Consider the following 17,108-nt stretch of genomic DNA (forward strand, 5'->3'; position numbering starts at 1 on the left):
ACTTCAGAGGCTATCACAAGGCACGCTTCCTGCTGTTGGTTAATGACATGCTTGCATGATGCAGCAGTAATATTATTCAAGCAACTAATAAAAAACTCTTGTGCTGGAACTGCGCGGCAGCAATGAGAGCTATACGGACGGTGCAACGCAGGAGACCACACCAAACAGCATCCATTGGTCTTGCCTATGTTGTCCATTTGTGCATGTGCTTATCTGAGTCTACCCATTTAAAGGGGCCCTGAAACATCCTTTTTAATATACTGGGAAAACGCTGGTGATCTGTAGTTGAGTCTTCTGAACATGTGAGCGAAATATTCCTGCAGTTCATACAGAATTTCGTGCCAAAAACGCCTCACTTTCACCTCAAAACCATGTAAGCAGACGTACACCATGCACAATAACGGGTCGGCTGTTAAGCCAGTAGCTAGCATTTAAAATACAGTGATATGCATCTCCCATGGTTTCATTATCCTGCCCACAGGAAATGGCACTTGTGGCAATTTTGTCTGCGTTTCAAATATTCCCATTGAAATGGTGACATAATGCACAGCAATATACGCCATCATGTTCACCAGAAGCCTGCATTTCTACAGTGACATGTTTATCATTCAATTATTCAATTTTACCATACTTAGTTAAAGAGACACTAATGTCAAACATTAGTCAATTGAACAGACAGCATTATTACTCTATAACTGTATTAAGTAATTTACCGTTAAGGTGGGTCATTCCACGCCAAATGTCCTACACATTTAGTTTGGAACTTGACCCTTTCCACATGTGTAACATAACACGTTGTGGTCATATATTTTTGCTGCACTATTCATACTTGTAACCTATTTCTAGAAGAAAGATAGTTCTTGTGTGTTACAGTGATTTAAATAATGCAGTGCAGGCCGAAACTTGTGTTTCAGACAAAACCTTGTGGAACTACAGTAATGTACATGTGGATGGAAATGAGTGCAGCGGAAAAATATTGATGGATAAATGAATAGTTTTGAACTGGTAAAATTTTGAAGTGGCATTGAAAAATGTGCAAAATTCCTTATGTTCAGGCACTTGTAGCTTAGTGATCTGCTCCGTACTAAATAAAATACATGGTTAACTTCATTTGAAAGAGTATAAAAAAATGTTTGTCTATGAAAGTTTCTGCGATACGTTTTGTTTTTAGTGCAAAATATATTTTCTGTTGAGCGGCCGCATTAGGCCACAAGTCCACATCATTCGATCTTTCGCTGCAACGGCGAGATGCAACAGCTGCACAGATGGACATACCACATGTTGCATTGGTTTCTCGTGGTGTGTTTTGGCTGCTTGGTGACACTCATTCAGCGTGCATTTTCTCCCTCTCTTCACGGCTTAGTAAGCAAACCTACTTTTATTGAAGGTGGAAGCAATAATGATTTTGAAAGGTCATGTCAGTTGTTAATTTGTGAGCTTATGGCACAGGTGCAGTGTGCTGTAACATCACTACCACATAAGGTTTGCTTGCTGGCTGCGTTCATATAGAAAGTTTCTGCTTGGAAGCATGTAAAAGTCGTGCCATTGTATAATGTCTCTGGTGGCAAGAGTGGTGCCTTTTGGTATTCTTAAATTGCATTTTACAAACAAAAGAAGATCGAAAATCTAGATTGGAGCTGACAGATGGCAACAACATAGTGGGATAATCAGGGTTAACAGTGGAAGTGTCTGGGACTGGCTGGCCGATGTTTCGATAGGAGGACCTATCTTTTTCAAAGGCGTCGTGTCATCCTTGGCGTGTTAGCTTTAAAGGGGTTAGTGGTGACAACATCTCCTGGTCGGGGTGCGTGTCCGGGTTGATAATCGCCGTCTGAAAAGCAAAAAAAGCTATAAAGCAGAGGAGTGCTGTCCTCGCTTCCCTTCAAGTTCGGTGGTAGTGATTCAATATTGTTCTGGGAGAGTGAAAAAAAAAGAAGAAAGAAAAAACTCAAAGTTGGAACGGTGTGCTGCAAAAGTGGTGGCCACGTCAGACGCGAATTTTTGTTCTTTTTTTCCACTCTCCCAGAACAATTTTGAATCACTACCGCCGGACTTAAAGAAAAGTGAGGACAGCACTCCTCTGCTTGATAGTTTTTTTTGCTTTTCAGACGGCGATTATCAACAGGAACACGCGCCACCAATAGTAGATGACGTCACCACTAACCCCTTTAAAGCTAACACGCCAAGGATGACACGGCGCCTTTGAAAAAGATTGGTCCTCCTATCGAAATGTCGGCCAGCCAGTCTGAGACACTTCCACTGTTAACCCTGATTAAACAAAAGACAAGTAATTTTTCTGTTTAATGTCTATTTAGACTGCTTCATACTAGCAATGCAAACATTTTCGTTGGCAAGGCTATACCACTAATTTATAGCTTTAAGTAAAAAAAGTCACAGCTTTGCCGCAAAGGCGAAGCAATGAATGCAATAGCAACAAATTGGAAAGTCACGCGCAGAATGGCAAGCAGATTGAAACATGCCTCGCGTTTCTTGTGCACAAACGACGCACAAAACGTACTTGCAGGTCCAGATGAACGTAAATAAGCTTCTCAGTTGTTACGTCGCTGTGTCTGAAAAGCGCGCCCTTTTGGCAAATAGAGACTGCGCAACGATTGCAGTGACCTTTGTGCACCCAGTAACTACCACATGATTGTTCGGTGAAAGCCCAAGGAGTACGATTGTCCCCCACCGTGAGATAAGCAAGCACACACATGAGTGGCCACCCTGCCCTTTTTTCGCGGGTCAAAGTACACGTGGAAGATGAGAGCGCACGCTGCTGTGTTGTGAGGATGTGGCGACACACGCTCATTGTGCCATCTCGTTGGTAATGCTGAAAACACGGTAGGTCCCCTCAAGATGCCCATCACTAGCTGCAAGTGGCTGATATAAATAGCTTGCTAAATAGCCATCTAAATGAACACTTTATAATCATTGAAACGCTTGAATATGTGGTGTACTGCACCTATTATTTGTTACTTTGGATTCTGCTGTATATATTATCAGTTGTAGATTTGAAATAATGAGTGTTAATATGAAGATGGTGTGACACTGTCTTGGATAAAAAAAAATGTTTCATTAATATGCAGGAAGTTGCACGTAAATTTGCTCAAGTTTGAAACTTGCACAGAAGCACTATAGGTGCTGCATGCGATTGACCTGCTTAAAGTAATCAATTTATCTTACTCTTATGAAATGATTGATATTGGTGTAAGAATTGCCTAAATTTAACACTTCATGTGGACAGGTTGGGTACATGCTTTGCTAATTAAGAGGACTGTGCAACACATCTTCTAGCTATCATAAAAATTTCTTAATGTTGTACTCTGTCACCTTACAAATCTCCTGTAAAAATATGTTGAATCTGTCGAGTATAACCCCCCTCAGGCGTTAATTATGATGCACTATCCACTGATGTGTATCACTCACATATCATTATTTCGAGTCACTCAATATAACATTGCAAGAAAGAAAAAAATGGAAGTAATGGGCTGTTTTGCAAGTTTCTCAAATTAAATGTAAATAGAATGAAATTATATATCTCATTATTCTGCAGTCAGTGAAGTTCCAATTCGACATAGAAAGAATGAAATAATAAGGTTCGAGTGTGTGTGCAGTTAGTTTTTGGTTGCATTCACTTTGAGGAAAATAAAGTAATACTTTTCTTGTTGGTTTTGGAACGCAGAACGTTAAGTGACCCGTCAAAAATGCGTGCCTTCGACACTGTGGTTGGCTACAGTCATACACAGCGCACTGAGTTTAAATCAATACATATTCACTCTGCAGAAGGTTAAGTTAAACCACTGAGCAATGCATCTTGCTCTCCTTCAGCTGCAAGTTGGCACATCTAGCATAAAAAAGTTGCCCTCGTAAAAAGCAGCGTTCTTGTTACCCAATGCAACATATTTTGCAGTCAAGACTAAAGAAGGTGGATTTTGGTGTGCAAAGGTGGCTTCATGGCAGTGCTTATAGCTATGCAGGGAAGCTAGCTTTGCAGCATTATGTTGGTAATATTTTTTGAAAATTTTCTGCCAATCATTGTTGAAAGCATAGGTGACATGCAAGAAAATATGGTATATGTCGGTGAAGTGGGAATGCCATCATAATATTGTAACCATGCCACAGCGTCCCGATTTCTCGTTGGACCTGCTGTCTGTAGCTGGCACTAGTTTCTGTATTGATTGTACGTTGACCCCCTTACTTCTGTTTTCAAGTTCAGGTAAAATGGATAGACCTACAATCGGGTAAAAAGGGTATATGGCGGAAGAAAGAAAAGAAGTGATGTGCTGCATAAAAATTTTGTCATTAATTAAAACCTTACTAATATTCTTTTTTTTCTCTTGACTATTTTTGTCATATGGGCACTGGCGGCAGGCGGTAGCACCAGGTCCTGAAAACTCGTTGCTAGTTTTGGTTTCAAGAAACTTGAACGCTCGTAGCAGTTGCCGGGCATCCTAAGATCCAGTTGAACGGAGTGAGGTTGATGTGAATGTTCGCATTTATCGGCTTTCATAAATTTATACAAATAAAAGAAAAAATTCGATACCCCTGTAGAGAACTTCTTTTGTTTAAATGTCTTTTCTTATTCCTTATTTTGTGAATTTTAAATCAGGCGAAACGCAGGAAGTGATTGACTTGCGTTCATAGCGCTTGCCTCTGCTCCATCTCACCCATCGCTCAGCAATGTTAGAAGGATTGCACTCGGTTATCTTACTCGGTTGGCGTGCCAACTACGGGAAAGATGAAGGCATCAAGTTGTGGCGGGCAGAGAACGGAAGCTGCAGTGAGCTATGCCGAACAAGTCAACCATGCATTTGTTGAAGATCACTTAACCGTGCAACATGTTTTTCTTAGCTCTGCGCTGTCTTGACTCGGGGATTTCTAGTTCTGCAAAGGTTTTTCAGCGTTTCCTAAAGGCAGCGATGAGCACAAGAATTTAGACCCATTATTTGAGCAGATAGTGATTTTGTATGAGTACATATGAGTAAACCTAGTTCTCTGCAAGCCTGACTGGACTGAGAGAAGTGCAGTGTCACTTTACTAATTAGTGAAGACTGGAACCCAGCTGCTGTCGGGAAAATGCGTTTATTGAAACGCTTGAATTTAAGTTAGTTCGGCTACATAGTTTTAGTTTCTTTTACTTTCGGCGTGTAGTTCAAATGATGTCAAGTAATTATAGGCTGCTTTCTGCTCATGAATTTCTTGTAGTCGTGGTTTCAAAATTTATGAGTCTTTACTTATAATAGTGTCACTCAAGTACATGTGATGGACTAAATGCTTCAAAAAAATTATTACAGAGAATGTTGATGAAGCCAACGTTCTGACAAGTGAATTTTTCCTCGCGAAGGTAACGCTGTTGCCCTGATGAAGACAAGTCAACTTGCCGAAACGCTGTTTTCAGCGGCGTTATTTCTCGAAAAACTACTGATCGCTTCAAGCCTCTCCGTGCCTCTGAACTTCAGTCTCGCTTGGTACTCAAGTTTCATAAGAAAACTATGCACACCGTCATAACAAACGTGATTGAGTCAAATACGGCGTGTCTTACTTGCGATTGTTGATAATTTTTGTATTCATTCGGATATTCTGGGTTCAACGTTTGCTCATTATGTCCGTATATCAGTTGTAAGTTAAAGTAGCTTTTATAGATTGAAACTTTCACATTATCTGTGTGGCTGTTTTTTTATACAAGATGTGTAATAAAAACGTTCATTTTATTATTTTTGCCGATCTCGCGTTTCGCCTTACTGAGAAATCAGTCAGCTTAATTTTCACCTGTTCAGAAAACACGAACAAAAAAAAAGATTAACTAAATTTTACGAATGGCCGCATCACCCAAGCGGCCAGTGGACCTGAAAGAAGGCATGAGCGCATTCCACTTGCATGTGGAGTGGGAAAGTACGGTTTTCGTGGCAACCATCCTCCTCTCGATTTTTTATTCTTTACCTCTATTTCATGAAGCCACCAGTGACGTCATGAAAGAAATTTTCTGTTTGTAGGATCCCCGCTACTGCCACTGCTAAAAGAGGCACTGCCAAGAGCGAATACATGAGAGGTATAGGTAGTTTCTGCTCCCTGGTAGCACCTTGCGCGTGGCACTGGCACGGTGTGACAGATAGCCTCCAAGATGGTTAGCAGTTGTGCCGTTTGTGAAATGAGCACGTACCTGTCATGCCTGCTTTCTCCTGCCTGCTGAGCAGTTGATGACATTGTTGTGGATGAGAGAGCAAGCAATTTTTGGCTGCTTTTAATACAAAATTAAAAATTAATTGCTGCATACAGTGCAATATTTGGCTCACATGCTCATAGAAACTTTGACAGATCAGCACTGTTTTCTGACTATGCTCAAAATGTGTTACCAGCCCTTTTCAAGGCCACGAAAGATGAAAATGTTTTTTCTCATATGAGCAAGTGTCTTCTCGGTTGCTTCTAGAAGACACTTTGTAAGTGAGAAAATGCACCAAAAGAAAATACGGGTGGTGAAGTCAAAATTTCCGCCTTCAAAGGCCTGCACCAAACGTTGTGACGTCATATATTCTGATGATACTCAGCAGTTCCTATATAGTTCTTAATAAAAAAAAAGTGCATTGTCCTCTGAAAGGGCCATAGATCCAACATATCAAGTTTCAAGAAATTTTCGGGGGTCTAACAAAAAAAAAAAAAGCATCATCGCGTGAATTTGCAGACTACTTCTTAAGCCGACTCGATTATGGGCATCGCACCGAAACTATGTCCAATCACGTGTTAAAAGACGCCAATCAATCGATTTCACAGGTGGGCACCCGATTTCAAGACATTGCAATCGAATCCCAAACCACCATTTGAGTGCTACACGTGCCACTCTCGTTTTTATTAACAATATGTATTCCTTCCCGTCAAGCGCAACCGCCGCAAAGAGTTTGGTTGTACGTGTACCAAACCACAACTTATAAATAGCACGTAACCGCTACTGAAACGTGTCCAATGCCGATTAGGCCTAGCTTGCCATTCGGTATGTTCTCACAGGAAGCCAGGACATGCAGATCCACCGTCGAAAAAATTGCACTCAGGCACCGAACCAAGAACAGCATGCATGATACGAAGTTCGCGGCAGGGAGATCAGCAACAGCGAAAACACGGCAAGCTTGCATAAGACCGCTCAAGCTCGCGTCATAAAACCGTAAGAGTTTAAATTTACGGACAAGGTAGCAAACACGATATCTGTAGCAAGCTCGATAACGACGACTCTTTTCCTGACAGGAAGCTGTTAAGCGCAGGTGATAAGGGCGGGATTGCACGTGTACTGTTGAGCCATGCATGGCCAGAGCCACGCTAGCGATGCGTACACTGTAGCTACATTGGCGCCAGTGCGTGTCGGGGTTTTTTTTTTCTTCCCTCTGGCCTTTGTTTGTTCACTCCACGTCCCCTCCATAACGACCTCGTCGCTCGCTCCTCAGCGGCGCAGCCAGTGCGCCTCCTTTCAGGTGCGCAATCTCTACCGCCTTTGTCACAAAGATTTTCCGCCAAACCCATTATAACTGGTCTCCCATCTTGGGAGGACTACACAATATGTGGTATGCATATACATGGGGTTCTATCGGATAGTAAACAGGAGTCGAAAAAGACCACATTGTAACCGATCCTGCACTATAAGCGGTTACAATATAGGTAGGTGGGCTACACTGTATATTATAGTATAGCAAGTAGTGGGAAAACAAAGGGAAGATGAGAAGAGAGAGTAAACCGTACTATAGCCATGTATAGTATGGTATAGCAAGTGGGTGGGAAAGGAAAGTGAGGGGGAGGAATAATGTGATAGGAGGAGGAGAGGGAGAGGAAAGCATTGCAGTGCCTTGTTTGTATCAAGGAGTGAGAAGTGAAGATGAGGAGGGACAGGAAGAGGGGAAAAGGTGAAGAATATATTGTGTAGCGGAGCGAGGGTTGGGAAACTGAATGGCAAGGTAGAGGGGAAGGCCACCAGTTCCACAGTTTCCCCAGCCTCCACACCACTAGTGCGTGGCCGCACCAAATCTTTTTCATAGGTCATTTTGGATCAACTTTCCCGTTCCTGAATCACTCTCATACAAGGCATAGATTTGGTTGGATATGAGATGAGAAGCACATGCCATTCCAATTTTTATTGGGATGTAATGTTATGTACTTATGTTGTAAATTTTCAAATGGCAACTTTCGTTGCCGTGGGAACATGCACAGTGTAAGGTGGGCACTATCTTTGGAACCAGTGCATACAAAGTGTGTGTGGAGAACTTGCAGTATGGTCCTACATGGAATGATCTCACTCACAACAGGTAGTTCTGGATTGGTTCCGTCTGAGTGCTGACTCACCATTTTAGCAGGGGCTCTGTATCAAATAATCAAAAACATCACCGGTCATGCTCTTATAGCAGCGAGCAGTTGAGAGTAGGACATATTAACTGCAGAGTTATTACATCAAGTTTGAGTGGGGATATTTAGCATGGTATTGAACATCAGGCGGAAAACAGTAGTTTTTGCTTGGATTAGCTTGTTTTTTTTAGGCATAAGTATATAAAGAAGTTAAATTTAAAAGTCATGGTTTTAAGAGCGTCTAATTGTTCAGCACTGCTACATGAGAGTATATACATAGAGAAAAGCAAATGTAAAGCTTCTGCTGAAGTTTCCGTCTAGCTCATTATTTTTGCATGGCATGACATACAATATTTTGTTTTAAAGGGGCACTTAAGAACAAAACAATTTTTCACGCATTATTAAAGTACAATTTCACCATCTGGAAAACACCACTCTTACCTCTACATGATGCTTAGTAAGCGAGAAAATGTGCTAAAAGAAAATGCAGGCGGCAATGCCACCTTGAGGTTCCCACACCAAACACTGTGATGTAAGAAATTTTGAAGCTGTCTACTTGGTCCTACGTAGATTCCAAGAGATAACAATGAAGCATGTTGTAATCTGTGGCTGCCATGGACATAGCATGCGAAGGTTCAGAAAATTTCGTCTTGGCAATGCCATGAACATAGTGAAAATACATTTTGAAATTTCTTGTGTCACACACGAAGATTCAGGCACGAAATTTAAAAATCAAACTTCAATCTTGATTTCCTCCGTTAGTAATAAACTTTGAAACATATGGCATTAGAGTTCCCAGAGTACAGTTTATAAATTTAAACAAAGTCATTGTTCCTCTTCAGTGTCCCTTTAAATTAAGAGAATTTTTCTATGAAAAATAAGGTATCCTCGGATATTGCTTGCCACATTATGAACCGTCTTACAAAGACTTGAAGCTGTTGATGTGACTTAAATTACTTTCAGGATATTCTGCACTTCTGTGACATGGGTCTTATAATGGGGGCTCCTGTAATGGACAATATACTGGCAAAGCTGGCCAGTAATGTCCATAAGGAATTACCAGAGTTGATTCCTTCAGCACTTCTTGAGAAGGTGGGTACCTTTATTGCCTCCTCATGGCTTACCTGTGCTGCTGCTTCTTTTGTAATGTAGCCCCGCCGCGGTGGTCTAGTGGCTAAGGTACTCGGCTGCTGACCCGCAGGTCACGGGTTCGAATCCCGGCTGCGGCGGCTGCATTTCCGATGGAGGCGGAAATGTTGTAGGCCCGTGTGCTCAGATTTGGGTGCACGTTAAAGAACCCCAGGTGGTCGAAATTTCCGGAGCCCTCCACTACGGCGTCTCTCATAATCATATAGTGGTTTTGGGACGTTAAACCCCACAAAATCAATCAAACATTCTTTTGTAATGTAAACTACTCTGTAAGGTAATTAACACTTGGTAGTCAATTTTTCTTCTAGTTGCAGCCGCCGGGAGGGTCTAGTGTTTATGGTGCTTGACTGCTGACTCGAAAGTCACGGAATGAGATCCTGGCTGTGGCTGTTGCATTTTAAAGGGGTACTGACTCAAATATATTGGCCTTACATTTTTTGCCGCAATGTGTTTGGGGGCCTGTTCGTCATAACACACCACATTGTTTGCTGCTACGTGTGATATATAAATAATTATAGGCTCCTCATTGCCCACTAATCTCAGTTTCGGTGCGAGCAAGCTCCAAAATAAATTAGGGGACCCTAAAGCTTCGCCTTTAGGAGTTTAATGCGATACCAACGTCCTGGTCCTAGTGCGTATTTCAACCACTTAGTGCATGAAACCTTTTCAGATTTGCTATGCACCCACTATGTGGCCTTGAGGGAATAGGCACAATAGCGTGTGTGCCTTTCGTAATGGGGTACCGGCTTTCAACCACGGAGCCCTCATGATAACCACATATTCTGACAGCTGTTGGCAATGGACGCTTGTATCAGACATTAATACTGCAATATTTCATGTTGCATTGTGAAGCATGTACACAGGACGCATATGTTTGTGAAGCATGAAAGCTGATTTCACTGTATTTTCAAGCAGAGGAAGTTCTTTTCACTGTTTTCACAAGCAGAGGCGGGGCCATGTGGCAGAACATTCGCTTGCCACGCAAACGACCCTGGTTCGATCTGCACTTAGACCCAAACAACCCTTGTTTCGTCCCTGCTGTGCTCTAGGATTATTTATCATTTATTTATTTTATTTACGTCGTTCTCGATTTTTCGGTCATGGATAAGATGATTTTTCGCTCACAACCAACAACGCCGATACCAACGCCGGAATTTCTGCGAAACGAGGTCTTTAACGCCATTGCATTAACAATTTGCCGGGTGCAACTATCACCATTCAGCGTGTGCAACACTTTACCACATCAGCACACAGAACTGTGACTTATTTCCACTCGGTACAAATAAGGAAGTCAATTTGAGTAGGAAACTGGACAGTAAGTAGTGTTGTCAAACACAAAATCTTCAACGTGTGCACCGCTACTGCTGACTCGTGAGCAGCCACAGCGTTCGCTGGTTCAAATCTGGCAAGAAAAATGGCAGTTATTACGCCGTCACAACTTGTATTGACTGTAAAGTGGTGGCATGAGGAAAGTGGGGGCGTCACCGTGGGTCAATTTTGTGGGGGGTAGCTCGATTGAGTGTACAAACTTCAAAATTTCCGTAAAATACTGTAAGTCAATATGGAGGGGGTAGTGCTTGATTGCGCACGCAAAATTCGAAGTTCACATAAAATACTTTTTAAGCAGTGTTTGCTGTCTATGTTTTGCAGATGGTATATGCTTGTTATGGGAATTGATCTCGCAGGCTATTTCAACAACAAAATTTTGTGTCAGTACTCCTTTAATAGCGGAGGAATGTGAGAGGGTCATGTACTTACATTTAGGAGCATGTTAAAGAACCCTGTGGTAGAAATTTCTAGAGCTCTTCAATATGGCATAGGTCATGGTCATATTGTGGTTTTGGGTTGTAAAACCCAAACACATTCCTTAATTTGTACAGTTGAGCTGGATATAGGTAGTACTCAATTGTAAAGAGATTACAAAATCTTGCGATTTCACTTGAAAGTCAAATATTTGATGGTGATAGCAATATTTCACACATTTTCATGAAGGGTCATGGTTTTATGAGCCGCAGTTTCATATTGCAGTAAACATTTGCATATTAGTTGAATCATCATAAAATTCTAAGCAAGCACCCCACCTAGGGCCAAAAATATTTCATGAAAGTTTCAAGGAGGGCGGCCCTTGCCTGGTTAGTGAAATTCAATGTAGTTGTGCTGTGTACATAAGCAAAGAAAGAAACGCAACCTTGACTTGAAAGCTTTATTTAACATACATTCGCAAAGAAACCTAGCTTACTTGGTAAATCGTTTATTCTGATTCGTCCTGGAAGCACATGCATTATTTAATGACACAAAAAGCTTCCCCTTCAATTGATTTTTTGAATGCAGTGAGGGGGAAGCACTGCAAATATGCAATGCAAATGAATCAAAGTCGTGCTAACATCTGACAAAAACGAAGTCGTGTAGTTCATATTGCCACATATTCTCATAGAGTGTACTAGAGGTGTGGACGTACCTCGCCGCCTGGTGCCTTCCGCGTCCACAGTAGCGGCGGAGCTGCAGTCGCTTAGTATTGAAGGTGTGCTGTGCTGTGCAAAAGAACTGCTGGGCGTGTTGGCAGCATCTGGTTAATCCGGTATTGTTACTGATATGGGTTTCGTTGCCTTTGTGTCATTATTAAGCCAGGGACTTGCCGTCGTAAGCCTTTATGAACGAAACTTCAAAGCTTTTTATTGGATGCTTGCTTTATATATACCTGAGAGGTGCACTGCAAATTATTTCTTGCAACCTAAACGACTGCTGGTAGCTACGTAAAATATAACATTGAAAATGGGCTCGTTGAAACAGTGGAGATTCACAGTCTTGGTGTAAATGAGCCGAACACGTTGCTGGGCCTAAAATTAACTAGACCTAGAATGATTGACACGAGAAAGAGACAGAGGAGAGAGAAAGGGCGTCCCTTATTATAATTTTTTCTATCTTAATCCTTTCTTCTGGCGGTGATTCGGCATCTAGTTGATTCAGAGTAACTGTGCTGCTTTATTGTTATTTAGCTGTGCTGAAAAAGCTGTGTGCTGATATACCGCATTTACTCGCATAATGAACTCGCCCCCCCATCTTGGTCCTTAAAGAAAACAAAAATTTGTTTTTAATGTATCTGCATTTTAATTTGGTGCGATAACCAGTGCCATTGATAATCAAAAGAATGTTAAATCATGCCATTATACCACAAAATAATGATGCCATAAAGGCAAAACAGTTTAACTACCATGTTAATTAGTTGTGATCAGTGTCAGCATGGGCTATGTCGATCGAAATTCAAAAGTTGCACCTTTTGAAGCAGAGTGCGATCTGTCAAATGCAAAGGAAACCTTCAGTTTATAGCACCAGGCAAGCACAACGGCGCAAGAACCAAGCAAAATTAAAAGCGCAATCGCGCCGACGGCGCAACTTGCACTGGCAACGTGCATGCGCCGCCATCCGACGCTGCGTTTTTATGTTGATGACCGGCCTGTACGCTAGCAACATAGCTGGTTTTAAGCTTAAGGTTGGTAAAGCATGCACTGGATTATGGGAATCGAGTGACTGGACGTCACTTTCAACGTCTATCTGTGCACGTTGGCCTGTGCATGTGCTATCTGCATAGCCGCACTGCACGCGCCGGGACACCAGTCGTGCACAAACGGAGGGCGAAAGAGCGTCGCGGATAAGCCTTTCGCCCTCTGCTTGCGCACGGCAGGTGTCTTGGCTGTGTGGAAACTACATGTACAGCTTTGGGCTACAAAAAACCTACGTTGCGCATTTCGCGGGCCAAAACAGGGACAGTTTTCTTTTGGGGAGAGTGAACTTCTCGAATAGAGGCTCTGTAGTCCTGCCACTAAATTGAAAGCTAGCAGTAGTTGGACAGTTTTTTTAATACCGTCATGTGAAATTTTTGCTGTTATAACTTTCTTGACTTTTTTTTCTTCCACGTAATGGACCCTCCCCTTAATTGACGTCAACTTTTCTGGAAAAAAAAAAAGAATGTAGGTTCATTACCCGAGTAAACACAGTATTATTCTGCCAAAAAGAGGTTGAACATTTACTGCTGGCAAAACCATGGATGGTGTGTATCTTTGGAAATACGCTGTGTAAATGTGACTTTCTGACATTACAAGTGCTCAAACTATCGGAAGTCAAGCGTAGCCGGCATGGTTGCCAAAATGACAGGCGAAAAGTTGGCACTTTTTTTGTTTTTCAAATTTTGCTAGAAAAGTCGTCACTCTAAATATGTGTGGCTTGTCTTGTAATAAAAGGGCTTATTACCACCAACAACCCCCAAATCATATTGATGTTTTTCAATGCAAGTCGCATCAGCCGCTTCACTGTGGGGGCACTGGTAAAGGACATGCATGTACCAGCAGCGTCCGTGAATTTTAATAAATAATATTCCTAATCGTTTTAGTTGTAGTGAATACAAAGTGAAACAGTCGCTACAAGAGAGGGACAGCGTGCGTAGCCTTCCTGCAGGTGTAGAGCATTTCATTACAGTGGAATCATCTGCGTGATAATTGAACTTATTTACAAAACAACGGAAATAAATAAAAATATACTGGTTAACCCTAGTAATGTGTACACCACGCTTCCTCTGCGATAAGGCTTGCACTACACATTAATACTTTTTGGGGTTTAATGTCCCAAAACCACCATACGATTATGAGGTGCTTATGCTACACATTCGCTTCTGTGCAGTTTCTGAAGTCTGCCTGAAGAAGCCAACTTCTTGGGCGGCCTGAAAAGTACGTGAATAAAATATTCAAACTCTGTGTACCAAGTTAGAGAGTACTACAGCACTGAAGAAGCGGACAAGCTATTCAAGACAGTTGGAGCTGTGGTCAGAACACGCTGCCTAAACGCCACCTAGTCACTTCAGAAGCGAAGCTTTAAATAAGCTCGAAGCTCTTAAAGCATCAAAAACTCAATATAACACCACCACCTCGTGGCGCGCGAAGCAGTCCGCTGACCTAAATTTTGCTGGGAGGTTACTGGTAGACGCACCAATGCACCATTGCCAGAATCTAGGCAAATTAAGGAGATACAGATGTACTGAATTATGCATAAACTGCACCTTCTATTGGTGGGTCTAAAACTACGAAAAATAAAAACGTTGTTGCCCACTCATTTTTAAGATGCGAGACCCAAGTCAAAAATCGCCAAAATTTTGCTATGTCGCCATGCAAAATTTTTGGTCGCCTTTCCAATTCGCCAATTTGATGAAATGTATCCACCAGTGGCAACCCTGGACTGGTGGGACCTTACTGTTCGTATTTGTATATATACGTAATGTCTCAAAGCTTAGAGCCTCCACCACCCATACAATAGCTTCGCTTTGACACTTTACATATAAAACAATGAAGTTATAATACAAAAGATTTCCAAGTCTTTTTGCAATGGCAGTGATATAAGATTAGAAAAACAGCATAATGTAAGCTGTACATAGAAAAAGAAAGCTGGTTATAGCAAATTTAAGCAGAATAACAGAAGGGTTATATTTGCATATGCATGTTTTCATATGCTTGAGGTAAACACTGATGCATGAAGTTCCTGCCTCGGCGGCGAACACGTGTCTTTGGCTTGGCTCCCTGGTAGTATTCTGAGCCCCCAGAGGTTGCATAACTGATGCAAAGTAACCACGGAAGCCTGGTGCTGAAACAAGATAACGTTCGCCATAAAAAAAAAAAAAAAAGATGAAGAATAAGAAGAAACTGGTAAATTAGAACTCAGCCTTCACTATAATATTGATGTTGTAATATAGCTATTTCTAATCAGGTTACTTGTGAAACAATTAAGCATATTGAGGTTGATGTCAATGTTCTTGATGTCCTAGGGACTGCCAAGAAAAGGATTGTAGGATTTTGTCACTGGCTTGTTTCTTATTCACTCTTTGTATCGCGCTTGTAGTTGTTTATGGAGCAGCGTGGCCTTAAAATACTGCTTGCAAACCACACAGCAACTTGCGTGCAGATATAGGTGCATCTGTGCGAAATTCAATTATTAGCTTTTTTGGGGGTTGGCAGGTTCCTCAAACAGGGAATGTGTCGGTCAAATTTTGGCAGGCCTGCAATATTCACTCGCATACTATGGCACGTAGCAGACGTTAAGTTACCAATTCTAAAGCTCAGTAATGAATTAAATATGCTTAGAAAGTGCAATTAAACGCATTTGTAGGCTATGACACATGTGCGCGCCTAATGCAGACGCTCTCGTGGAGCTTGAGTACGAAGTGACAACAGTGCCGCCACTACTGTTGCTTGTCGGAGCATTACTCGAGGTGGTGTGCGGCGGCTTCCATTAATTTCATTGCCCCCTTCTAGTACACTGTACCTATAGTCACCAGCTTGATCCATATGGGAACGACTGAAATGCCATGATTCTTTACTCATGTTTGTTCTTTACTGTTACATGTGACACTGTGTGCATTAGCCACTTGTCTTCAGAACTGCTTGGTCCCCATCCTTAATTGCATCGAAAGTGGCTGCGGGTTGACTGCAGCATTTGTGGCAAATACCAGTAATTTAATTTTTGCTCCATGAGCCATGTACTCGGTCACTCGAAAAAAGTCTGATTCACAATCCACGATGGGCTGTTGTTAACTTTGTTTACCAAAGCTACTTCATTTGTAGGTGGAATCTGCATCTAGTAATCAAGGTAGTCACTCAATGTACGGAGAGTAACTTAAACTCTTGTCATTATAAACACAACTTATACTGTATCAGAACAATGGCACCCACACTTTTACAATTGTTGCATATGCAGGGGTGCGACAGCTGCGCCAAAACTATGAAATTTGCCGAAATTGCATCACGCTGCATCGAAATGCCTGACCAGCCTCAAAATTTTCTCAGTTGTGCTAATTTCAGTGAAAAATGGAGGTCACATTGGCCAACTGTTGTTTGTGTCATCAATCAATTCAGGGATTCAGGCGTGCAGACCATACTTGTGAAATGTGATTGACCAGATGAAGTAACAACGCCGCGCTACCATCTAGAGATCCGCTGACCAGAGCGTACCTCTATCGGCAGGACGACACAACTTTAAGACAAAGATGAGTTGCCATAGCCAGGAACATTTTGTGGGAAATATGAATTTCCTTGTAAGCAAATGTGGCTATGGCATGTTAGGAACTAAAGCTGTAAGTGTATACTGCTGTTGCTGCGCACGAACAAACTTGACGTGCTGGGAACGCTGGCGTTGCCAGCGACCACGTTAGTTGCCATAACAATGGTACATGCGATAGATATCTGGTGACTTTGCTAGGCCATCAGGAGCGTGCCAATTCTCCTTTATCTAGTCAAAGGTGCCTTGCGAGCGAACTGAGAAGTTGTGCCCTAAGCCGAAACCCATCATGAAGAAAAAGGGGAAGTTGGGTGGGGGAGCTGTAGCAGTTAGAAAAGTTCTTGGCCTGGTTCTAACCAGTGCAGAATTCCGCTTAAGCCACCTTTGCTGCAGTACACTAGCGGTCTGTGGAAAAGCATCTTAAGATTTGGAAGGGGCTATAGGCACTATTCATGGAACGCAGCACAGTTTGTTAAGTTACTCATGTGCGTGTATGCCACCTAATTATGAGTACTAGTATGATCTCTGATGTCTTAAAAAGTTACTGGCAATTATTTGGAGCACTGTATGACATTTCTTCAGCCTTAAGAAAAATCAAAACT

The 17,108-nt window shown here is 42.0% G+C and overlaps 1 protein-coding gene across 1 annotated transcript in view; it reads left to right on the forward strand.

Moving 5' to 3' along the window:
* LOC119161214 (lysine-specific demethylase 8) overlaps nucleotides 1–17,108 on the forward strand; it is a 79,405-nt gene that overhangs the window by 4,208 nt on the left and 58,089 nt on the right. The window contains exon 3 of the mRNA XM_075879777.1: nucleotides 9,283–9,411. Within this exon, the coding sequence (XP_075735892.1) occupies nucleotides 9,283–9,411 (129 nt within the window). The remainder of the gene's footprint in view (nucleotides 1–9,282; nucleotides 9,412–17,108) is intronic.

Source organism: Rhipicephalus microplus, chromosome X, assembly GCF_043290135.1.
Source record: "Rhipicephalus microplus isolate Deutch F79 chromosome X, USDA_Rmic, whole genome shotgun sequence".
NCBI classification, from domain to species: Eukaryota; Metazoa; Arthropoda; class Arachnida; order Ixodida; family Ixodidae; genus Rhipicephalus; species Rhipicephalus microplus.